Source organism: Nomascus leucogenys, chromosome 20 (assembly GCF_006542625.1).
Source record: "Nomascus leucogenys isolate Asia chromosome 20, Asia_NLE_v1, whole genome shotgun sequence".
NCBI classification, from domain to species: domain Eukaryota; kingdom Metazoa; phylum Chordata; class Mammalia; order Primates; family Hylobatidae; genus Nomascus; species Nomascus leucogenys.
In genome coordinates, this window is record NC_044400.1 from 21,244,915 (window position 1) to 21,271,621 (window position 26,707).

At 35.9% G+C, this 26,707-nt stretch overlaps 1 protein-coding gene across 1 annotated transcript in view; it reads left to right on the forward strand.

Moving 5' to 3' along the window:
• Nucleotides 1-26,707, forward strand: part of DPP10 (dipeptidyl peptidase like 10) — a 731,390-nt gene that overhangs the window by 153,279 nt on the left and 551,404 nt on the right. Inside the window, exon 2 of the mRNA XM_003275193.3 lies at nucleotides 2-116. Within this exon, the coding sequence (XP_003275241.1) occupies nucleotides 2-116 (115 nt within the window). The remainder of the gene's footprint in view (nucleotide 1; nucleotides 117-26,707) is intronic.

Below are 26,707 nucleotides of genomic sequence, written 5' to 3' on the forward strand. Positions count from 1 at the left end.
GGAACTGGGAAGTAACAGCCCTCCACAGAGAAACTGGAAGGGAATTGCTATTGCTCTGCTGGTGATTTTAGTTGTATGCTCACTCATCACTATGTCAGTCATCCTCTTAACCCCAGGTAATCTGTCTTTATTCCTCTCTTATGATGGTATTGTGGATGATAATTTCACATTCAAATGCTTTAAGAGGGTAGCAATATGTGGTATCTTAGGGCACATTAGCATGGGTTGGAATTTGGAAAAGAAGCATAATCAGACATTTTGCAAATGGCACAGTAATTCTGCAGTTCAAATATCATGCAGGATATTTTGGGGAAGCTGAAAATGTAAAATATATAAGTTGAGAATGCCAAGGAGAATTTTGGTCTCCATTGCCACTTACAGACTTGCTATGTGTTAGTTTGATAAATGAAGAAGACATTTGACTTTTATTGTGGGTTGAAGATGAGGGAGTGGCATCTGGAAGTTTCTATATATAGATGATAACCCAACTATATGGAAATGGAAAGAGAGGATTTGATGGAAAAAGATCAGATCAAAAGAGAGTGATCTAAGCCTCTAAATTTGGACACCTCTTTCTTAGGCCTTTTTTTCCTTCTTTCCCTAAAGTTTTTACATTCTAAGTTTCTACCCTATCCAAAGAACCTTTGCAAATTGCCCCTGCAATGATTTTTGGACTGTGTTCTTCAGATTAAAGTTTAATACTAATATGGAAATTCTCATTGTGCTTCTTTCTGGGGACTATTTCAATACCCAGGAGATTTATTACTCTTTAGTAGGTACTAATAAGGAAGGCAGAGATAAAGGGATCACTTTTAAACTCCCCCAGTTGTCTTCCAGATACATTTGGCAGTTGCTGCAACCCACCCACCGGACTGTATTTCTCAAAGACTGAACGCCCACATATGATACAGTGTTATGAAAAATAGTCATTTTGGGGATAGGATTGAATGAATCCAAAAATCAACTGATATTTTAAAATTATAGCCTGTTGTTGAATGCTATTTATTTCCACTTTAAGTTTGTCTTAGTTTTGTTATTTTATGAGCCCCTTAAACACATTGAACTTATTTCCTGTTGTACAAAATACGATTAATAGTAACTGTTTTTCAGAGTCATTTAGTCAAGTAATTTTGGTGACTAATTATACAAATGGCAGTATCAATTGTTCCAGTGAGAGACTTCGTGAAGTATACCATCTTTCAAAAATATTGACTTTGAAATATATAAACTGCCAAAAATGCAGTTTTTAGATGTTAGTTAACATGTGGAGAGGTTGAGAAAGAAGTTAAGGGAGGTAGTAGGGAGGAAGGAGGAGAGAAAGGTAATTAGAAAGGAAGAAAGAAAAAATTCCCTGGTAAAAGTTGGCTTATCCGGCATTCTCCCCAGGAACCTTTTCTTAACTGCCTCATTTGTACATCTGCAATACAATGTAATTGAGCAACGTGATGGCTCTAAGTTGCTGCACAATGCCAAGAATCATTGTTACAGGAAGATGAGTTTCAGCATGGTGTTTCACTTAAACATAAGAAGTTTAACATAATTATAAAAAAAGAATGAGTCGATATTGCTGCCTTCTATTGATGGCTATTAGCCAGATGGAGGTATTCATGTCATAATCCCTGTGTATTTCTCTTGAACTCTTTTTCTTTCATCCTGATTCTAGCATCCTTGGCCCAGTGATTCACTTTCTCAGGTTTTCTTGTTACTCGCTGAGGCCATAGTGATAATTTGGTGTCCTTGAGAGTTTGATACAACAAAGACCATATAGCGTTAGCCATTCACTAAATTAAACTTCTGCTCAAAACTTTTCAATTTTTCCCAGTATAAAACCACAGTGATGAACCATAATTGAGTTCATTTTGTCCTGCACTTATTCATTTATTAAAGCAAGAACAAGCATGACATACCTGAGTTTGAGTTCTGTCTCTGTAATATAGTAGTTTTGTGCAATTTGGCAAGTTATTTAACCTTGTCTCTCACTTTACTCATCTGCATTATGGGTATAATATTTAGTGCCAACATTGCAGTGTTATTATGGAGGTAAAATGAGATAATGTAATTCAAGAGTTTATTTAGCATAGTGCCTAGCACTGCCGCTGCTATTCCTTTGATGATTGCTATTATTCAGTACTTATTGACCACCAGAAACCATGACAAGCAGTGTTATATAAAGAATATTTCCCAGAAAAGGTATAAAACCTCTCAGGAATATACATCTTTTGTGACTTCAATTTCAGTTACGACAAATGGAAAGGGACAAAATATTTAACCTGAAGTTAGTCACCTGGGGTCAAATTATTCATGCATTCATTCATCCCATAGGTAATTATGGAGTTCTTACCACATTCTAGGTGCTGTGGTAGTTGGCCCTGCACTTTCACTATTTTATAACTTTCACCTCCAATCCCCAGTTACATAAATACAAACATTTAGAAAATACACATATTTAGAACACCACAGCCCCCCAACCCAGACTTAATTTCGTATGATATTAATCATATAAATAGAAGTGGCATGTATTTTATTTATTTATTTATTTATTTATTTATATTTTGTTTTAAGATGGGGTATCGCTCTGTTGCTCAGGCTGGACTGCAGTGGTGCAATCATGGCTCACTGCAGTCTTGAACTTCCAGGCTCAAGCGATCCTCCCACCTCAGCCTCCTGAGTAGCTGGGACCACCACGCCTGGTTATTTCTTATTCTTGTTTTTATAGAGATAGGGTCTCTCTGTGTTGTCCAGGCTGGTCTCGAACTCCTGGTCTCAAGCAATTCTCTTGCCTAGGCCTCCCAAAGTGCTGGGATTACAATCATGAGCCACCACACCCAGCCCACAATTATTATTTAGATTTACAGTTTACCAAGTGCATTTCACATACTACATGTTCAAATGTCTTTGGATTTCACTATTATTATTGGTAGGGACATTCTAAAATAAAAAGGAAAATAATTATGCTGGAGTGGAAAAGGTATTGCTATAGGAAGCAGACACCCTACTTTATACAGAGAGTGTTCTATACTTTATGAAAACTCAATGCCATCAAGTGCCTAGAAGATTATGTAAATTGATCAAGTGGGCAAGTGTAACAACTAGTGGTTAGAAATTTGAGTTATGACCCAGCAAAATGGCAGTGTAGTCACATGGCCTTTATGGTGGGCTCAACCCAAACATGTCAGAGTAATATATAAGGCCAGAAGACTAATAGTTTGCAGCTGAAGACTTGAGTCTTCAGCCTGGAAGCACTTTTAGAAATTATCTAGGCTTGCCTCTCTCATGAGACAGGAAAAATATCTGAGTTTGTTTAACTTTTGGGGTGAGAACAAGAATATCCATCAAGGCCATGTACACTCTTGATTTTGCATGTGTCTGCGGCTGTGTATGTCTGTGGTCAGGCTGCAGTGCTCCAACTGCACCAAGCCTTTCTCTTCTAACCCTCAGGCTTGAGTTCTCTCAGCTGTGCTAAAACAGAGCCACAAAGAAAACCTCCAGCTGGAAATTCAACATACAGCATCATCCTTCTGATCTTCCCTCTGTCCACCAATATGTTCTCAAGGCCTAGCTTTCTAAGTAAAACCAGTCAAGCAGGTGGAAACTTTCAACCAAGTAGAGGAATCTGTGTCAGGAGGGGAAGTTTCTGATTGTGGAATTTCAGCAAGACACTGGGCCTTTTAGGACAAGGCCTGCCTCTAGAACAACTCTTCCAATAAGAGTGGCAGTCAGGCTGGACGCGATGGCTCATGCCTATAATCTCAGCACTTTGGGAGGCCGAGGTGGGAGGATCACAAGATCTGGAGTTCGAGACCATCCTGGCCAACATGGTGAAACCCCATATCTACTAAAAATACAAAAAATGAGCTGGGCATGGTGGCATGCACCTGTAGTCCCAGCTACTCAGGAGGCTGAGGCAGGAGAATTGCTTGAACCTGGGAGTCAGAGGTTGCAGTGAGCCCAGATCGCACCACTGCACTTCAGCCTGGTGACAGAGCGAGACTCCGTCTCAAAAAACAAAAAAGAGTGGCAGTCATAAATTCATACAGCTTTTATAATTATATAACCCTGGGCTAGTCACTTACTTCTATGGCTTCAGTGTTTCATTGAAGAAAAGGACATCTTTGGTTTGCCAGAATGTGAGGTGATCTCTTGAAGTGTATTATAACTCTGTCTATTATCTAATATATTAATAACAACTACCAATGATAATAATGCCTTGTTTAGTGACAAATACAGCAACAGATGAAATATGGTGGGCTCTTTCACTAAGATTTTTCTACCATGAAAATATATTTAGTGGGTTGTTTTTAAAGATGAAAGCATACAAAAAGTTATTTAGTCAAAGAAATGTTTTAGAAACTGTTTTACTCAAAATAGCACAACAATTTGCAGGTAAGTGCTAAGGAATGCAAGCCTATAACCAGAGAAACACATGTTCATTGTAATTTCGGTTTGATTGCAAATTTTATTACAGAAGTAGTTTGACACATGTGCCTTAATTTCTAAAATTATCAGACTCTTCCTTGCCTTGTGAAGGGAAGTCCTACCTATTTTTGAAGAATAGGCTGTTCAAGTATTTCATTTTGTAAGTATTTCTGAAAGGAACAAATTACTCATTCCATTTTTTTAATTACAGGGTGGACTTATTCAGATGCATTGATGAAGCCTACATTATTTTTTCTATTGAGTTTGTTTAAAGAAAAGGAGTTTATCCACATTTATTTTGAGAATATGTTAACTATAAGATCAATAATTATACTCTACAAATATATGAGTGTACATTCATGCTTAAAGTTGTAGAAATCAGTCTAGTGAAGGTACGCATCTACTTTGCAATCTTTTTACATTTAATATGTAGAATGAGAAGGAATATACTTGGGAGAACATTTTGTGCAGAATACAATTGCCAATTTTGGCCTGTTTTAAGAACAAAGGTGCATGTTTTGTGAGTCAGAATGCAGTTGATATAGGGGATAGTCATCATGCTCTTTAATCCATCTGCCATATTGAAATAGCCACCTGAGAACTGTGTATACTCCACAATTCTTCAGCAACAATGACCTGTTGCCCTTTGACTGTGTCTGTAATCAGTCAATGCCAAGACAGGGTCACCACACTGATTATCTGTCATGGTTGACTAAGGATAAAACGAGAAAGCACCAAAATGTGGTCTTCATTGTTAGCTCTAGCTCTTGTTTCTTTTGGAAACTTCCCATTACCCTCTGTTACAATAGTGGGATTCATTCCTTTAGTACACTTTTTAGGTGTGCACAGTGGATGGTCTTTGTAGGTTTATCAGAGTATAAATGAAACCAAGCATTGATGTAGGAATCATGAGAGCTCTGCTTGATCTCAGTTAAACAAGAATTTAATAGTAATTTTTCGGTTCCACAATAGAGATGTCTTTATTTTCACTTCTAGAAGTATCTATAAGATTAGGAATTGTAAACTAATTTCATATGCCATGTTGGGTAATAACTTACCCAGGTTGATACTCCCACAGTGATGTTGATGGTTAGATAAGTCTTTAATATCAGATATGGGTTACATCCATGAAGCTATGCTCAATTAGTTCATTTGAGTCAAAACAGAATTAAGGAAGTGAAGGAAACTAGAGAAACATAGGCAGCCCTATTCAGAAAAATCAACAAAAGAAACCAAAAACTAGAAGACAGCTTTTAAGGAATTATGTCTTTGTTACATCAACTTACATGTACACTGCACACAATCAACTCACTTAACCCTCATGACACAGCAGTTTAAAGGAAGTAGAGCAGTTTTCTACATAACACAGCTAAGGCCAACAGATTTGGATGACTTCAGCAGCTAGTTTGTGGAGAAAGTATAGTAGATAGAGTGATTAAATTGACCTTGGTATTAGACTGACTTGGATTCATCTCCTAGCCTTGCTACGTGCCCACAAATGTGATGTTGAGGTAAAGAATTCTCTCTGTTCCTATTGTTAAGACAATAGATTAAAAAAAAAGATTTGACCCTTTGAAAGAGGGCTTTAAAAAGATTCATATTCCTGCACACACACACACACACACACACACGTAAAACTCATTTCCTAGAAAGCATTTAATAAAATTAAGGACTTTATTGGACTGATGACAGCTGATCTGTTGCTGTTAGCAAAAACTCAAAGTGAATTCATTCTAGTTACTATTTTGCTCCAACAAAATGACAGCTTCTGGTTATAGTTAGTTAAAATGTTATGTTGTACTATATTGCAAACAATATCTCGGCATCTGTAATTTAATAGGTGTCATTTAAGCACCTGACCTGTGTTTCAAATATCAAAGCAATGATTAAACTATCCCCATTATGCATTATGAGGGGAAAATAATGTTTTACCAGATTTTTAGATTTGCACTATTTGTAAACATCGGCATCAATCAAGATGCAAATTGTTTATTTTGTTGAATTAAAGCAGGAGATGTGTTGTATTGATATGTATAATCTAATGTGTCTCTGCTTGTTTTTTTTCAAGAACAGCACAGATTGAACAGGGATTTCAATGTAGCATTACCCAGGCATAACAATGACAGACTCTAACAGTTTCCCCCTGGATAATACAGATTGTTGTTGCTTTTTTAAATAGATTTATCTCTGATGTTGAATAAAAAATAATTTCCTCTGGCATTAATGAAATAAAAACAGTTACATTTTTTTGTCTTTCCTTTATAGTTTCATTTCTATATTTAAGCCATATTTGATTCCCTTAGTTACTCTCATAATGTTAGAGTGTCCAGTCAGATAAATGATGAATTTGGTTTACATTATAATGTGTTTAGTTTTACAAGAGTCAGAAGAGAACCTATTAACCTTTATGTGTATCTTCTTCTTGCCAGAGGTTGTACTAAGTGCTTTATATGTGCTATTTTATTTTTTCTCGCATCACTAATATTGCATAGATACTATTCATTTATTTACATTCTAGAGTATTCATTTGAGTCTTACAAGTTGAAGTAAATTGACTAATTTCACACAACTAGAAGGCAGAGATGCTGGATTGCTATCTCAGGCCCTTTTAGCTTTTACGTGTGTCATAATCCTTGTAATATAAGTTAAGACATATTCTTGCACCCATGGAAGATAGGGGCAAAAAAATATTTTAGAAAAATAAATTTCCCCTTTATTATTTCCCATGATTTTTGTAATTAGTGAAGTAATTCTATGTATTTCTAAAAGGGAAGGCATAGCAGAGAAAGAATTCAGCTGAGGATGGAGGTGTAAAAATTTGGACAAGGGGCAGAAAGGGAGGCAGTGATAGAAGTGGGAAGTTGAAAATTGTAAGTGTAAATTCTGTATGTATTTTTATTTCTGGTTTCATGATTTTTCAGAACTTCAAATACCCATGATAAAATATAAGTTCACATTTTCTATCCCAAACCACATTATATAAAATTATGTGTCATTATACAACTTTAATATTTTGTCATGTATTTTATTTCTTCTTCCTAATAGAAATTTAATTTAGAAATGTGATATTCTGGCCTCTAATGTATGATTAGATAGCCTGGTCTCTGAGAAGTCAGGTTTCCATAAAATAGAGAGTTATGGTGGGGTTTGGTGGCTCATGCCTGTAATCCCAGCACTTGGGGAGGCCAAGGCAGGAGTATCACTTGAGCCTAGGACTTCAAAACCATCCTGGGCCACATAGTGAGACCCCATCTCAACTAAAAGTTTTTTAAAACAATTAGCCAGGTTTGTTGGCACATGCTACTCAGAAGGCAGGAGGATTGCTTGAGAATGGGAAGTTGAGGCTGTAGTGAGCCATAATCATGCCACTGCACTCCAGCCTGGGCAAGAGAGCATGACACTGTCCAAAAGAGTCTTCTATTTAGTTCCAAAACATAATCATCATCCTAAAAGGAAACTACCCATTAAGCAGTTGCTCCTCATATCCCACCTCCCTCATCCCCTGGCAATCACCAGTCTACTTCTGTTCTCTGAAGATTTACTTTTTCTAGATATTTCACATAAATGGAATCAAATAATATGTGACCTTTAGTGTCTAATGTCTTTCACTTTGCATGTTTTAGAAGTTCATCCACCAAGTCACTTGTAACAGTGCTTCATTCCTTTTTATGGCTCATAGCAATCCATTGTATGCATGTTCCACAGATTGTGCTACTGTGAACCTGTGTGTATTTGTCTGAGTCCGTGTTTTTAGTTTTTGGGGTTATATACCTAGGATTGGAATTGCTAGATCATATGGTAATTTCTGTTTAGATGTCAGAAGAACTATTTGCCACAGCAGCTGAACCATCTTACATTCCCAACAGAAATATTCGTGTGTTCCAGTTTCTCCAAATCCTTAGAAACACTTGTTCTTTTCTTTGTTTCTTTTTTTTTTTTTTCAGTTATGGGCATTCAAGTAGTATCTCATTTGGTTTTAATTTGCATTTCCCTAATAATTAACTATGTTGACTGAGTATCTTCTTATGTGTTTATTGGCCATTTATATATATTCTTTAAAGATACGTCTATTTAAGCCTGTTGCCCATTTTAAGCGACTTGCTGGTTTTACTGATAGTGAGTTGTAGGAGTTCTTTATTCCGGATATTAATGTCTTGTCAGAAACATATTTTCATATACTTTCTTCTATAATGTAGGTTGTCTCTTTACTTTCATAATAGTTTCATTTGGTGCACAAAGTTCTTCACTTACCTATTCTTTCATTGCTTATGCTTTGATGTCTTACCTAAGAATACATTGCTGAATCCAAGGTCACAAAGATCTTTTATTTTTTTAAATGAGTTTATGGCTTTAGTTTATCTACATGGGTCATTGACCCATTTTGAGTTAATTTTTTATATGGTGTGAGTTAGGGAGTCTAGCTTTAATTTTTGCATGTGAATAACCATTTCACCCAGCACCATTTATTGAAGAGACCATTCTTTCCCAATTATGATAGTGCGACTCTTGGTGACTGTTTTTGGTTATAGATATATGGGTTATTTCTGGGCTTATACTTTTACTTCATTCATCTCTATATCTATCCTCATGCTGGTACTGCATTGTTTGGATTACTGCAGCTGTGTGGAATTGTTTGCAATCTGCAAGTGTGACTGTTACACTTTAAAAATATATATATATATTGCTTTGCTATGAAGAGCCCATCACAGTTCCATATAAATTTGAGAATTAGCTTTTTAATTTCTGCAAGAAAGCCAGTTGGGATTTTAATAGTAATTGCATTGAGTCTGTATTTGCTTTAGGCAATATTACCATCTTAGAAATATTAGTGCCCAAAATCTCCTTCAGATGATAAGCAACTTCAGCAAAGTCTCAGGATACAAAATCAATGTACAAAAATCACAAGCATTCTTATACCCAATAACAGACAGAGAGCCAAATCATGAGTGAACTCCCATTCACAATTGCTTCAAAGAGAATAAAATAACCAGGAATCCAACTTACAAGGGATGTGAAGGACCTCTTCAAGGAGAACTACAAACCACTGCTCAATGAAATAAAAGAGGATACAAACAAATGGAAGAACATTCCATGCTCATGGGTAGGAAGAATCAATATCATGAAAATAGCCATACTGCTCAAGGTAATTTATAGATTCAATGCCATCCCCATCAAGCTACCAATGACTTTCTTCACAGAATTGGAAAAAACTACTTTAAAGTTCATATGGAACCAAAAAAGAGCCTGCATCACCAAGTCAATCCTAAGCCAAAAGAACAAAGCTGGAGGCATCATGCTACCTGACTTCAAACTATACTACAAGGCTACGGTAACCAAAACAGCATGGTACTGGTACCAAAACAGAGATATAGACCAATGGAACAGAACAGAGCCCTCAGAAATAACGCCACATATCTACAACTATCTGATCTTTGACAAACCTGACAAAAACAAGAAATGGGGAAAGGATTCCCTATTTAATAAATGGTGCTGGGAAAACTGGCTAGCCATATGTAGAAAGCTGAAACTGGATCCCTCCTTACACCTTATACAAAAATTAATTCAAGATGGATTAAAGACTTAACATATCAGACCTAAAACCATAAAAACCCTAGAAGAAAACCTAGGCAATACCATTCACGACATAGGCATGGGCAAGGACTTCATGTCTGAAACACCAAAAGCAATGGCAACAAAAGCCAAAATTGACAAATGGCATCTACCCAAACTAAAGAGCTTCTGCACAGCAAAAGAAACCACCATCAGAGTGAACAGGCAACCTACAGAATGGGAGAAAATTTTTGCAACCTACTGATCTGACAAAGGGCTAATATCCAGAATATATAATGAACTCAAACACATTTACAAGAAAAAAATAAACAACCCCATCAAAAAGTGGGCAAAGGATATGAACAGACAGTTCTCAAAAGAAGACATTTATGCAGCCAACAGACACATGAAAAAATGCTCACCATCACTGGCCATCAGAGATGTGCAAATCAAAATCATAATGAGACACCATCTCATACCAGTTAGAATGGCGATCATTAAAAAGTCAGGAAACAACAGGTGCTGGAGAGGATGTGGAGAAATAGGAACACTTTTACACTGTTGGTGGGACTGTAAACTAGTTCAACCATTGTGGAAGACAGTGTGGCGATTCCTCAGGGATCTAGAACTGGAAATCCCATTTGACCCTGCCATCCCATTACTGGGTATATACCCAAAGGATTATAAATCATGCTGCTATAAAGACACATGCACACGTATGTTTATTGTGGCACTATTCACGATAGCAAAGACTTGGAACCAACCCAAATGTCCAACAATGATAGACTGGATTAAGAAAATGTGGCACATATACACCATGGAATACTATGCAGCCATAAAAAAGGATGAATTCATGTCCTTTGTAGGGACATAGATGAAGCTGGAAACCATCATTCTCAGCAAACAATCATAAGGACAAAAAACCAAACACCACATGTTCTCACTCATATGTGGGAATTGAACAATGAGAACACATGGACACAGGAAGGGGAACATCACACACTGGGGACTGTTGTGGGGTGGGGTGAGGGGGGGGATAGCATTAGGAGATATACCTAATGCTAAATGATGAGTTAATGGGTGCGGCACACCAACATGGCACATGTATACATATGTAACAAACCTGCACGTTGTGCACATGTACCCTAAAACTTAAAGTATAATAATAAAAAAAGAAATATTAGTGTTCCAACTCATAAATATGGAATGTCTTTTCATTCTTGAAATAATTTAAATAAAACAAAAATCAACATTTTGTAGTTTATAGTGTGAAAGTCTTTCATACTTGGTTAAATTCATTTCTATTTAGTTTATTCTTCTGTATGATACCATAAATAGAACCTTAATATTCTTTTCTGATCATTGTTGGTATACAGAAACATGACTGATTTTTTAGTGTTGATCTTGTACTCTTCAACTTTGCTGAAATCATCTTTTAGCTTTAGTAGCGTATTGTAGATGCTTTGAGATTTTCAATGTATGAGGATCATGTCATGTGTGAACAGAGATAGTTTTACTTCTTCATGTCCAAATTGACTATCTTTTATTTCTTTTTCTTGTCTAGTTACTCTGGCTAGAATTTCCAGTACAATGTTGGATAACAATGGTAAAAGTGGATATTCTCATCTTTTTCCATCACAGGTGGAAATCTTTCAGTCTTTCTTCATTGAGTAGTCTTGGCTTGTTTAGATAACGATTCTTTAGATTGTTGAGGAAGATTCTTTTTATTTCTAGCTCTTAAAATATTTTTATAAGGAGTGTTGGATATTGTCAAATACATTTTATCAATAAATTGAGATGATCATTTGTTTTCCTCCCTTTTCTACTGTATGTTGTGTTACATTGATTTTCTTTTGTTGAGCCACTCTTATATTCCTGGAATAAAGCCCACTTGTTCGTGATGTATAAGGCTCTTCATATGCTGAAGAATTCAGTTTTCTAATATACTTGAAGGATTTTTGCATCTGTATTTATAAGAGATATTGATCTGTTGGTTTCTTTTCTTGTGCTATCTTTGTCTAGGTTTCATATCAAAATAATTTTAACCTCACAGAATGAGGTAGTAATCTTTTCTTGTACAGTTTTGGGAAGAGTTTGAGAAAGATGAGTGTTAATTCTTCTAAATGTTAGAATTCACAAGTGAAGTCATCAGGTTCTAGCCTTTTTATTGTTAGGAAGGTTTTTGATTAATGATTTTGTAACTTACTCATTGTAAGTCTGTTCAGGCATTTTATTTCTTCTTGAATAAGTTTGGTAGTTTGTGTTTTTCTAGAAACTTGTTTACATCATATAATGTCTTAGTTCATTTGTGCTGCTATAACAAAATACCACAGACTTGGTAATATATAAAATAGTAATTTATTTCTCAGAGTTCTGCAAGCTGGAAAGTCTAAGATCAAGGTTCTGGCAGGACTGGTGTCTGGAGAGGGCTGCTCTCTGCTTCCAAGATGACACCTTTTTGCTGCACTCTCCAGAGGGAAGGAACACTGCATTCTCACATGGCAGAAGGAACAGAAGGAAAGGACAGCCTTCCCTTCAATCCTAAGCTCTTTTATAAGGGTATTCTTTTCATTCATAATGGTAGGGCCCTAATAATTACCTCTCAAAGTTCACACTTCTCAATACTATTGCTTTGGGGACTAAATTTCAGTATGAATTTGGAAGGGGAATATAATCATTCAAACCATAGCATATAATTTGCATCTCTATTGTTTGATACATATATGATTATTATTTTGTCTCTTTATTGACCATTTTTCAATATATAGTATCACTTCTTCTCATAACAATTTTTGAGTTACAGTCTAATTTTTCTGATATTAGGATAACAAATTCTGCTCTTTCTTGATTATGGTTTGCAAAGAATATATTTTTACATCATTTACCCTCAGTGCATTGCATCTTTAGAAAGCAAGTAAGTGAATTTTAAAAATCCATTCTGCCATTTTCAGCCTTTTGAATGGAGAATTACATTTATTTACATTTAATTTCTTAAAACGAAGTCATTGTTTTGTTGTTCCATTTGTTTTCTGTTTGTCCTTATACATATTTTTTTCTTTAAGTCCTTCAATGCTGCCTTCTTTTGTGTTTAATTTATTTTTATAATGTCCTTCTTTGATCTCATTTCCTCTTGAAATTTTTTTTCTTATGGTTATGTTGGTTATCATAATTCATATTTTAAATTTATAACAATTTAGTTTGAATTAATTTTAACTTATCTTCAATCACATACACAAACTTTTTATACAGCTTTACCCTTACAATATTGTTTTTGTCACAAATTACATCTATCTATATTGTGTGACCATTAATCTAGATTTATAATTATTATTATACATTTTTCTTTTAAATCATATTGATATAAGAAATATAAAGATGACTCACAAGCCAAATATACAATAAGACTGCCTTTTCTATCTACCTAGGGAATTATCATTACTAAAGTTTTTTGTTTCTTCATATAGCTTCAAATTATTGTCTAATATTTTTCCACTTCATGCTGAAGTACTCCCTTTGACATTTTTGGAGGGCAGTTCTACTTATTGCAAACTCCCTCAGCCTTCCTCAGCTTTTGTTTATCAGGGAATATCTTGGTTTCTCCTTCATTTGAGTGATGATTTTGCTATATATAGAATTTTTGGTTGAAAGCTCTGTTCTTGGCTGGGAGCAGTGGCTCACACCTGTAATCCCAGCACTTTGGGAGGCTGAGGTGGGAGGATGACCGGAGGCCAGGAGTTTGAGACCAGCATGGCCAACGTGGCAAAACCCTCTCTCTACTAAAAATACAAAAAATTAGCTGGGTCTGGTGGTGGGAGCCTGTAATCCCAGCTCCTTGGGAGGCTGAGGCAGGAGAGTCACTTGAACCCAGGAGGCAGAGGCTGCAGTGAGCTAAGGTCGCGCCATTGCACTCCAGCCTGGGCAACAAGAGTGAAACCCCATCTCGAAAGAAAGAAAGGAAACTCTTTTCTTTAAAAATGTTGTTCCACCTTCTTCTTGTCTTTATATTTATTGCTGAGAAATCTCCTGTTAAATTTATTGAGAATTCCATATATATATATATATATATATATATATATATATATATATATATCTCAAGAGGGTTTTCTTTTGCTGCTTGCAAGATCCTATCTTTGTTCTTATTTCTGAGTATTTGATTATCATGTGTCTCCGAATGCATTTTTTAGTGTTTTTTTTTTTTTTTGAGTTTGTTGAACTTCTTGAACATACAGTTCCATGTCTTTTGCCAAATTCGGCGAGTTGTTGGCCATCATTTCTTTAAATACTCTTTCTGCCCTTTTCCTCTCTCTCCTCTTGAGATTTCCATTATTTTATATTGCTATGTGTGATGGTGTTTTAAATGTGTCTTAGGCTTCGCTCATTTTCCTTCATTCTTTTTTCTTTCCGCTTTCTATACCAGTAATTTTAATTGATCTATTATTATTTTCACTGTTTCTTTCTTCTGCCTGCTCAAATCTGCTGTTTTATTCTTCTACTGAGTTTGTATGTAAGTTCTTATACTTTTAAGCTCCAGAATTTCTGTGCATATATGTGTTTAATATTTTTTATCTCTTTATTGATATTTTCTACTTTTTTCATACATTGTTATTCTGGTTTCCTTTAGCTCTTTATTCATCATTTCCTTTAGCTCTGTGAGCATATTTAAGACAATTGATTTAAAGTCATTCTCTATTGAGTAAAATGTCTGTGCCTGCCCAGCAGCAGTTTCTATTAACATCTGTGAATGAACTTTACTTTCTTATTTCTTTGGGTGCTTTACAATTTCTGATTGAAAAGTGTACATTTTGAATATTACAATGTCGACCTCTTATAATCAAATTTTTCTTCCTTTTCTGGGTTGGCTTTTATTTCTTGCTGTAGGCTGTAGCTACTTGTGTTTTCTTTGGTAGAATCTTTTAAACTATTTTTGAAAAATCACTATTATTCACCGTGTATCTTCTCTGAAGTCTTTAGGTTGTGGTTAGCTGGGGTTTTCTGTTTGATTATTCTGTTTTCCTTGATTTTTTAGTTTACAAATATTTTCTTGAATATTAGGAGGCAAATGTGGCTATGGTGGGATGTGGAGGCTAGGAGAAATAAAAAACAGAGAGGGTAAAATACCTTTTCAGGTTAGCTCTGTGTTTCGCACTTAAACACTTAGCCAGCCCATTTACAACTCTACCTTAATCTTTACTTCCTGCCTCTCTTATTGTGATAAACCTGGATTCCTTATTATATTTGAAGCCCAGCATAAGGTTTATATCTTTACCACCTACACTGCTTTCTACTTTATTATATCATTCATAATAGTTTCTATTACAAACTAAGTTCTCAATAAATTCAGGCACACATTGTAATATTGCAGGTTTAGTTTGAGAACACTGCAATTAAACAACTATTCCAGTAAAGCAAATCATACAATTTTTTTTTGGTTTCCCACTGCATGTAAAAGTTAAGTTTATCGTATTTGTAGTTTATTAAGTGTGCAGTTGCATTATGTGTTATAAAAATGAACAGACCTTAAATAAAAACTGCTTTATTATTAAAAAATTCTATTTGATGATCTGAGCCTTCTGCAAATCATAATCTTTTTGTTGGTAGAGGGTTTTGCCTTGATGTTGGTGACTGCTAACTGAACAAGCTAGTGGTTGCTGAAGGTGGGCGTGGCTGTGACAATTTCTTAAAATAAGAGAGAAATAAAGTTTGCCACATTAACTGGCAATTGTTTTCACAAAATTTTCTCCATAGCATGCATTGCTGTTTGAGAGCATTTTCTCCACAATAGACCTTCTTTCAAAATGGGAGTTTCTTCTCTCAAATCCTACTTCTTTATCAAGTAAGTTTATGTAATATTCTAAATCCTTTGTTGTCACGTCAACAGTCTTTACAGCATGTTAGCTAGGAGTAGATTCCGTGTCAAGAAACTGCTCCTTTCTCTTCATCTATAAGAAAAAAATCCTTGTTCATTCAAGCTTTATTTTGAGATTGCAGCAGTTCAGTTTCATCTTCATCTTCCACTTTTAATTCGAATTCTCTTGCTGCTCCTACCACATCTGCAGTTATTTCCTGCACTGAAGTCTTGAACCTCTCAAAGTTATCACTGCTGATTGGAATCAACTTCTTCCAAACTCCTGTTAATGTTGATATTTTGACCTTTTCACATAAATCACAAATGTTCTTAATGGCATCTAGAAATGTGAATTCTTTCCAGAAGATTTTTAATTCACTTTGCCCAGATCCTTCAGAAGAATCAGTATCTATGGCAGACTTACCAAATGTAATTCTTAATTACCAACATTGGAAAATCAAAATTACTCCTTGATCCATAGGCTGCAGAATGGATGTTGTGTTAGCAGGCATGAAAACAACCATTAATATTGATGTACATCTTCATCGGGGCTCTTGGGTAACCAGGTGTATTGTCAATGAGCAGTGATATTTTAAAAGGAATATTTTTATGAGTAGTAAGTCTCAGTAGTGGATTTAAAATATTTAGTAAACCATGCTGTATCCAAGTGTTGTCAGCCAGGCTTTGTTGTTTCACTCATAAAGCACAAGCTGAGTAGCTTTAGCATAATTCTTAAGGGCCCTAGGGTTTTGAGGATAGTAAATGAGCCTTGGCTTCCACTGAATGTCACCAGCTGTGTTAGCCCCTAATAGAAGAGTCAGCCTCTCCTTTGAAGCTTTGAAACCAGGCATTGACTTTTTCTCTCTAGCTATGAAAGTCCTAGATAGATCAAGACCATCCTGGCTAACACGATGAAAATCCATCTCTACTAAAAGTACAAAAATTAGGCAGGCAGGGTGGCATGTGCCTATAGTCCCAGCTACTCAGGAGGCTGAGGCAGGAGAATCACTTGAACCCGGGAGGTGAAGGTTGCAGTGAGCTGAGATGGCACCATTGCACTCCAGCCTGGATGACAGAGCGAGACTCCATCTCAAAAAAAAGAGAGTTCTAGATAGTATCTTCTTACAATAGAAGGCTGTTTTGTCTACATTGAAAATCTCTTGTTTAGCGTAGCCACCTTCATCAATGATCCTGGCTACATCTTCTTGATAACTGGCTGTAGTTTCTACATCAGCACTTGCTGCTTCACCTTGCACTTTGATGTTATGGAAATAGGGTCTTTCCTTAAAGCTTATGAACCAATCTCTCTTAGTTTCAAAGTTTTCTTCTGTAGCCTTCTCATCTCTCTCAGCCTTCACAGAATTGAAGAGAGTTAGGACCTTCCTCTAGATTAGGCTTTGGCTTAAGGGAAAGGTGTGGCTAGTTTGATCTTCTATCCAGAACACAAAAACTTTCTTTACGTCAACAATAAGGCTGTTTTGTTTTTCTGTCATTTGTGTGTTCACCAGATTAGCACTTTTAATCTCCCATAAGAACTTTTTGTGGCTAACTGTTGGGAGCAAGAGGCTTAGCTTTCAGCCTACCTAAGCTTTTGATGTGCCTTGTTCACTAAGCTTAATTGTTTTTAGTTTTGGATTTAAAGTGAGAGATATTCTACTCTTCCTTTCACTGGAATACTTAGAGGCTACTGTTGCCCTAATTTCAATATTGTTATGTCTCAGGGAATAGGGGGGCCTGAAGAGAGAGAGAAAGACAGGGGATCAATTGGTTGATGTCACAGTTAGAACACACACAACATTATGCTCTTATATGGGCATGGTTCGTGGCTTCCCAAGACAACTACAAGAGTGGCATCAAAGATCCCTGATCACAGATCACCGTAACAGATATAATAATAGTGAAGTTTGAAAAATTGTGAGAATTACCAAAGTTTGACACAGAGACATGAAGTGACTGCATCCTCTCAGAAAAATGGTGTCAATAGGCTTGCTTGACAACAGGCTACCACAACCCTTCAAGTTGTAAAAAACAATGTCTGCAAAGTGTCATTGAGCAAAGCACAATAAAATGAGTATGCTTGTATTGAGCAGTGACAAATTTATCCGGTTATCCACTCTTGCAATAAAAATGTCAGAGAATTGTTTAGTGAAAGTTCTTGATAATGAAGTAATAAATAATAATACAATAGAGTAAGGTTATTAAAGCTGATGATATTACCAAATAGAAAAGAAAGTCAACATCTTTTGAGACTTGAATAATATTTATTATAACCCTGGCAGTTTGAAATGTGGAAAAACATAAACTTGTAAAATACACAATAAAGTACATTCAGTAGAACTTAGTGTAGTGTACTGTAACAAAGTATTGAGGACCCAAAAATGCTTTGGGGCATTTGAATTGCATATATCACCATTTGTAAAATTAGACATTGCAAATAAATTCTGAGATTTCAAATAAAATGTGTATTTATTTAAGATGACAATAATAAAACAATTACACATAAATATAAATAACATAAAATGAAAAGTTATGTTTTTCAAAACAAAAAAGCAAAATAAATGGTATTGTTTCACATTTTTACAAATGTATTTAATGTCTAACTCAGAGGAAGATGGCAGAATTCTCATATGTGCTCCTCTGTTAATTCTTTTGCAATACATTGTTCTGGTTGAGATACATGTAGAAATTCTGACCTGATAAAGACACATAGTTAGAAATAGAATATGTATGTTAATAGCTATTTCAGATAATTGTAGAGGTTTTTTGCTGTTACTTCTTGAAAACTAGATAAGTGCTAGATGCTTGAAGGTTAATTGCAGTGTAAAATCTGAATAATATTTTAATACTCTGCTACATTAAAGTCCATTGGTCTATCTTACATGTTGAAGGACTCTTACCCACATCTACTTCTGTAATATGAATTGGTCATTTGTAAAATATTAGTTCATTGAGTTATGCAGGTCTTCCAGATGTCAGTGGAGTTTATTATACAGTCATGCACATTATAATGTCTTTTAGGTCAATGACAGACTTCATATATATTGGTGGTCCCATTTGATTGTAATTCAGCTGTAAAGTTCTTATCACCTAGTGACATAACCGTAGTAAGGTCATAGCATGATGCATTACTGTGGTGTTTTTGGTGATACTGGCATAAATAAACCTAGTACGTTGCCTGTCCTGTAAAATTATATCACATAGAATTACATATGGTACATAATAATAATGATAATAGACTACTATATTACTGGATTGTGTATTTAATACACTACACTTTTATTATTTTACAGTGCATTCCTTCTACTTATTAAAACGTAAGTTAACTGTATAACAGCCTCACAAATGTTCTTCAGGAGGTATTCCAGAAGAGGGCATGGTTATCATAGGAGATGTCAGCTCCATGCATGTTATTTACCCTGAAGCCCTTTCAGTGGAATATAGGATATGAAGGTGAAAGACAGTGATATTGATGATACTGATCCTGTGTAGGCCTAGGCTAATGTGTGTGTGTTTATGTCTTTGTTTTTTAAAAATAAAAATATTAAAATAGACAAAGGTTATGCAATAAGGACATAAAGAAGGAAAATATTTGTGTTCAGTTATGAAATGTGTTTTTAAGCTAAGTATTATTAGAAAAGTGTCAATGATGAAAAACATTGATAAAGTAAAGCAGTTACAGGAAGCTAAGGTTAATCTACTATTAAAGAAAGAAAAATTTTTTTATACATTTAATGTAGACTAAGTGTGCAATGCTTATAAAGTCTACAGTAGTGTGCAGTAATGTCTTAGGCATTCAGTCACTCACCACTCACTTACTGACTCACTCAGAGTAACTTCCAATCCTACAAGCTCTATTCTTGAAGTGCCCTATCCAAGTGTGCCATTCTTTTTATCATTTATAATGTTTTTTAACTCTGCATTTTCTATGTTTAGTTACACAAATAGTTACCATTGTGTTACAATTGCCTATGGTTTTCAGTACGCTAACAGGCAGTACAGGTTTGTAGCCTAGGAGTAATAGGCTGTATCTTATAGCATAGATATGCAGTAGGCTTTAGCATCTGGGTTTGTGTAAGTACTTTCTACGATGTCCACACAACCATGAAGTTGCCTAATGACACATTCCTCAGAACATACCCCTGTCATTTAGTGACACTTGATTGTACAGTTGTTAAAAATCATGATGAATTTCACTAGAAAAAGTTCACTAGAGAATTGTTGAGAAATGATCAAACTCAAGATGGAGAATATCAGTTTTCTAAAATTCATTTTCTTGCTTGAAAGCTTGAATTTTTTTGTTTGTAACAAATACAGCCAATTGTGGATATTGTGAAGAAAAAGTTTACTTTGTTTTGAAGAAAAACATCTGTCAGACACTTAAATCTGAATCGTTGTAGTTTGTTACTCATTCCTTCCAGTAAAAATAATATTCTATGAGAAACAATGTGGTGAGTTTAGCTCATAACTCAAGCAACAGACCATATGCTTTTCCATGAGATAACCATCATATTTCATATGCACTGGTGTTATTTTATTTTTTGACATACTGCACCACACAGATATTAAAAAGATGTTGAGAGTCAAGATGTAGTACAATTAATATTTTTTACTACTTCTGAACTGAAACTGGGTTTATTTTTAAATTGAGGCTATATGTCCATAAAGAATATAATGACAATTGTTTGATGTCATAGGTCGACTTATGAAAGGGTGCCTGGAGTTTTATCGACCATTGCTTTTGCATCACAAGTGAAAATTTCAACCCATTGACAAGGAAAATAATGTCTTTGTGTTATTATGAATACAGTTTTGATTTCTGTGACTCCTGTCTTCCTGAAGTCCACAACCATACACCAGAAACCTCTGGTGTAGGCTAATAAAGACAAGGAATTAAAATGTGGTCATGGTAATGTGATAGAAGCAAGCAACATATGTGAAGGAGGAACTTAAATATGACTTTATAGAGCCATAACACTTTAGGGTAAAAGGATGACATCATTTCAGGGTGTGTGTGTGTATACATGTGCATGTATCACAGTGTGTAAATGTTCTTCTCCAAATGTGGAAAGTTTTCATACATTTCTCATATTTAGATTCTTTACTCATATTCAGGAGATGTTCATTTGAAAAAGGTCTCAGGAAGAGGTTTGAGAATGATTAGCATTTTGAATGATTGACTAATTTGGCTAATTAAAACTATGAGTAAATCCTAAAGCTCTTGACTTATGTACTCAAGGGATGACAAGTTTGAGGTAAAATTTAATAATAGTCCTTCAGAACCTAAAAGTACATTTCTTATTTGATGAGCACTTTGAGTCATTGCTGAAAATGAAAGAGCTAGTATAAAATGTACCAGAAATTCGAGAATCCTAAGAGATGCAAACTAGTTTGCAGCTCATCATGTGTGTTTGTATGTGTTTTTTGTGTGTGCAAGCATGTATGTGTAGTGCTTCAAATAAAATTCTATACAAAGAATCAAACATGCCAAAGCAGCACTGTTCTGGTTGAAGAGGTCTAATCACATAACCTCTGTCCTTCCCTCATCTCTTCTCTGTCCTGAAAGAGTTCACTAGAGTCCTTAGAACACTGCTGGGTATAGTGTGATTTAGTCCAACCCTTGGTCTTTGCAAATACCAAAAATGATGCATAAATGAATGGAGTGATCTAACCAAAGAGATACCTGCTAGTGAAGGGTTGAATTAGGACTAAAATATGACCTTCTAACTCTGATCACTGTTTTTGAAGCATCATTGCTCATCCCCTTTTGAGAACAGAGAAGCAGAGGTTACATTTATTACAGTGTGCTGGGCTCTGCAGGGAAGGTGAAGGCATTGTAGGAGGTAAACTTCTTGCAGTTTATGCTTTTGTTTTATGTATTCAGTATGAATTTCCTAAATATTATTTCTATATTTGTTGAAAAAAGAGCAGAGTTTGGTGAGAAAAAAGAAGCAAATAATAAATTATATTTCATTTGTCAGCTGTCCTCCTCATTCTATTTAATATAGGCACAGTTTGGTCTTAATTTAGTTACTTGCCCCATGTTGAATTTTAAAAATGTATTTATAATTAAAATATGGCTTTCTGTATGAAAGTCCCATTTTGGAAATATACTCAGATATATATAGGAAAGAATGTTCACTGGATGATTGTCTGACCCAGGAAACTAAGGAGTATGTATTATTAGGCTTTGTAAGATACAGGGATAATCTGAGTCAAAAGTAGTTCTTTCTTTCTTTATTTTTTATTTTATTTTACTTTAAGTTCTAGGGTACATGTGCAAAAAGTGCAGGTTTGTTACATATGTATACATGTGCCATGTTGGTGTGCTGCACCCATTAACTCGTCATTTACATTAGGTATATCTCCTAATGCTATCCCTCCCCCCTCTCCCTACCCAACAACAGGCCCCGGTGTGTGATGTTCCCCTTCCTGCGTCCAAGCGTTTTCATTGTTCAATTCCCAACTATTAGTGAGAACATGCGGTGTTTGGTTTTTTTTCCTTTTGACAGTTTGCTGAGAATGATGGTTTCTGGCTTCATCCATGTTCCTACTAAGGATATGAACTCATCATTTTTGTGGCTGCATGGTATTCCATTGTGTATATGTGCCACATTTTCTTAATCCAGTCTATCATTGTTGGACATTTGGGTTGGTTCCAAGTCTTTGCTATTGTGAACAGTGCTGCAGTAAACATATGTGTGCATTGTGTCTTTCTAGCAACATGATTTATAATCCTTTGGGTATGTACCCACTAATGGGATCATGGTCAAATGGTATTTGTAGTTCTAGATCCTTGAGGAATCACCACACTGTCTGCCACAATGGTTGAACTAGTTTACAGTCCCACCAACAGTGTAAAAGTGTTCCTATTTCTCCACATCCTCTCCAGAACCTGTTGTTTCCTGACTTTTTAATGATCACCATTCTAACTGGTATGAGATGGTATCTCATTGTGGTTTTGATTTGCATTTTTCTGATGGCCAGTGATGATGAGCATTTTTTCATGTGTCTGTTGGCTGCATAAATGTCTTCTTTGGAGAAGTGTTTGTTCATATCTTTTGCCCACTTTTTGTTGGGGTTGTTTTTTTCTTGTAAATTTGTTTGAGTTCTTTGTAGATTCTGGATATTAGCCCTTTGTCAGATGAGTAGATTGCAAAAATTTTCTCCCATTCTGTAGGTTGCCTCTTCACTCTGATGGTAGTTTCTTTTGCTGTGCAGAAGCTCTTTAGTTTAATTAGATCCCATTTGTCAATTTTGGCTTTTGTTGCCATTGCTTTTGGTGTTTTAGACATGAAGTCCTTGCCCATGCCTATGTCCTGAATGGTATTGCCTAGGTTTTCTTCTAGGGTTTTTATGGTTTTAAGTCTAACATTGAAGTCTTTAATCCATCTTGAATTAATTTTTGTATAAGGTGTAAGGAGGGATCCAGTTTCAGCTTTCTACATATGGCTAGCCAGTTTTCCCATTTATTAAGTAGGGAATCCTTTCCCCCTTTCTTGTTTTTGTCAGGTTTGTCAAAGATCAGATAGTTGTGGATGTGTGGTATTATTTCTGAGGGCTCTGTTCTGTTCCATTGGTCTATATCTCTGTTTTGGTACTAGTACCATGCTGTTTTGGTTACTGTAGCCTTGTAGTATAGTTTGAAGTCAGGTAGCATGATGCCTCCAGCTTTGTTCTTTTGGCTTAGGATTGTCTTGGCTATGTGGGCTCTTTTTTGGTTCCATATGAACTTTAAAGTAGTTTTTTCCAATTCTGTGAAGAAAGTCATTGGTAGCTTAATGGGAATGGCATTCAATCTGTAAATTACCTTGAGCAGTATGGCCATTTTCATGATATTGATTCTTCCTATCCAAGGGCATGGAATGTTCTTCCATTTGTTTGTGTCCTCTTTTATTTCATTGAGCAGTGGTTTGTAGTTCTCCTTGAAGAGGTCCTTCACATCCCTTGTAAGTTGGATTCCTAGGTATTTTATTCTCTTTGAAGCAATTGTGAATGGGAGTTCACTCATGATTTGGCTCTCTGTCTGTTATTGGTGTATAAGAATGCTTGTGATTTTGCACACTGATTTTATATCCTGAGATTTTGCTGAAGTTGCTTATCAGCTTAAGGAGATTTTGGGCTGAGATGATGGGGTTTTTCTAAATATACAATCATGTCATCTGCAAACAGGGACAATTTGATTTCCTCTTTTCCTAACTGAATACCCTTTATTTCTTTCTTCTGCCTGATTGCCTTGGCCAGAACTTCCAGTACTATGTTGAATAGGAGTGGTGAGAGAGGGCATCCCTTTCTTGTGCCTGTTTTCAAAGGGAATGCGTCCAGTTTTTGCCCATTCAGTATGATATTGGCTATGTGTTTGTCATAAATAGCTCTTATTATTTTGAGATATGTCCCATCAATACCAAAATTATTGACAGTTTTTAGCATGAAGGGCTGTTGAATTTTGTCAAAGGCCTTTTCTGCATCTATTGAGATAATCATGTGGTTTTTGTCTTTGGTTCTATTTATATGATGGATTATGTTTATTGGTTTGCATATGTTGAACCAGTCTTGCATCCCAGGGATGAAGCCCACTTGATCATGGTGGATAAGCTTTTTGATGTGCTGCTGGATTCGGTTTACCAGTATTTTATTGAGGATTTTTGCATCAATGTTCTTCAGGGATATTGGTCTAAAATTCTCTTTTTTGTTGTTGTTGTGTCTCTGCCAGCCTTCGGTATCAGGATGATTCTGACCTCATAAAATGAGTTAGGGAGGATTCCCTCTTTTTCTATTCATTGGAATAGTTTCAGAGGGAATAGTACCAGCTCCTCCTTGTACCTCTGGTAGAATTCGGCTGTGAATCCATCAGGTCCTGGACTTTTTTTGGTTGGTAGGCTATTAATTATTGCCTCAATTTCAGAGCCTATTATTGGTCCATTCAGAGATTCAACTTCTTCCTGATTTAGTCTTGGGAGGGTGTATTTGTCGAGGAATTTATCCATTTCTTCTAGATTTTCTAGTTTATTTGCATAGAGGTGTTTACAGTATTCTCAGATGGTAGTTTGTATTTCTATGGGATCAGTGGTAATATCCCCTTTATCATTTTTTATTGCATCTATTTGATTCTTCTCTCTTCTTTATTAGTCTTGCTAGTGGTCTGTCAATTTTGTTAATCTTTTCAGAATACCAGCTCCTGGATTCATTGACTTTTTGAAGGGTTTTTTATGTCTCTATCTCCTTCAGTTCTGCTCTGATCTTAGTTATTTCTTGCCTTCTGCTAACTTTTGAATGCGTTTGCTTTTGCTTCTCTAGTTCTTTTAATTGTGTTGTTAGGGTGTCTATTTTAGATCTTTCCTTCTTTTTCTTGTGGGCATTTAGTGCTATAAATTTCCCTCTACACACTGCTTTAAATGTGTCCCAGAGATTCTGGTATGTTGTGTCTTTGTTCTCATTGGTTTCAAAGAACATCTTTATTTCTGCCTTCATTTCACTATGTACCCAGTAGTCATTCAGGAGCAGGTTGTTCAGTTTCCATGTAGCTGAGCAGTTTTGAGTGAGTTTCTTAATCCTGAGTTCTAGTTTGATAGCACTGTGGTCTGAGAGACAGTTTGTTCAGTTCTGTTCTTTTATATTTGCTGAGCAGTATTCTGCTTCCAACTATGTGGTCAATTTTGGAGTAAATGTGATGTGGTGCTGAGAAGAATGTATATTCTGTTGATTTGGGGTGGAGAGTTCTTTAGATGTCTATTAGGTCCGCTTGGTGCAGGGCTGCGATCAATTCCTGGATATCCTTTTTAACTTTCTGTCTTGTTGATCTGCCGAATGTTGACAGTGGGGTGTTAAAGTCTCCCATTAATGTGTGGGAGTCTAAGTCTCTTTGTAGGTCTCTAAGGACTTGCTTTATCAATCTGGGTGCTCCTGTATTGGGTGCATATATATTTAGGATAGTTAGCTCTTCTTGTTGAATTGATCCCTTTACCATTATGTAATGGCCTTCTTTGTCTCTTTTGATCTTTGCTGGTTTAAAGTCTGTTTTATCAGACACTAAGATTGCAACCCCTGCCTTTTTTTGTTTTTCATTTGCTTGGTAGATCTTCCTCCATCCCTTTATTTTTAGCCTGTGTGTGTCTCTGCATGTGAGATGGGTCTCCTGAATACAGCACACTGATGGGTCTTGACTCTATCCAATTTTCCAGTCTGTGTCTTTTAATTGAAACATTTGGCCCATTTACATTTAAGGTTAGTATTGTTATGTGTGAATTTGATCCTGTCATTATGATATTAGCTGGTTATTTTGCTCGTTAGTTGATGCAGTTTCTTCCTAGCCTTGATGGTCTTTACAATTTGGCATGTTTTTGCAGTGGCTGGTACCGGTTGTTCCTTTCCATGTTTAGTGCTTCCTTCAGGAGCTCTTTTAGGGCAGGCCTGGTGGTGACAAAATCTCTCAGCATTTGCTTGTTTGTAAAGGATTTTATTTCTCCTTCACTTATGAAGCTTGGTTTGGCTGGATATGAAATTCTGGGCTGAACATTCTTTTCTTTAAGAATGTTCAGTATTGGCCCCCACTCTCTTCTGGCTTGTAGGGTTTCTGCCAAGAGATCAGCTGTTAGTCTGATGGGCTTCCCTTTGTGGGTAACCCGACCTTTCTCTCTGGCTGCCCTTAAGATTTTTTCCTTCATTTCAACTTTGGTGAATCTGACAGTTATGTGTCTTGGAGTTGCTCTTCTTGAGGTGAGAAGAGAAATTTAGGGAAAAAAGAGTAAAAAGAAACAAAGAAAGCCTCCAAGAAATATGGGACTATGTGAAAAGACCAAATCTACGTCTGATTGGTGTACCCGAAAGTGACGGGGAGAATGGAACCAAGTTGGAAAACACTCTGCAGGATATTATCCAGGAGAACTTCCCCAATCTAGC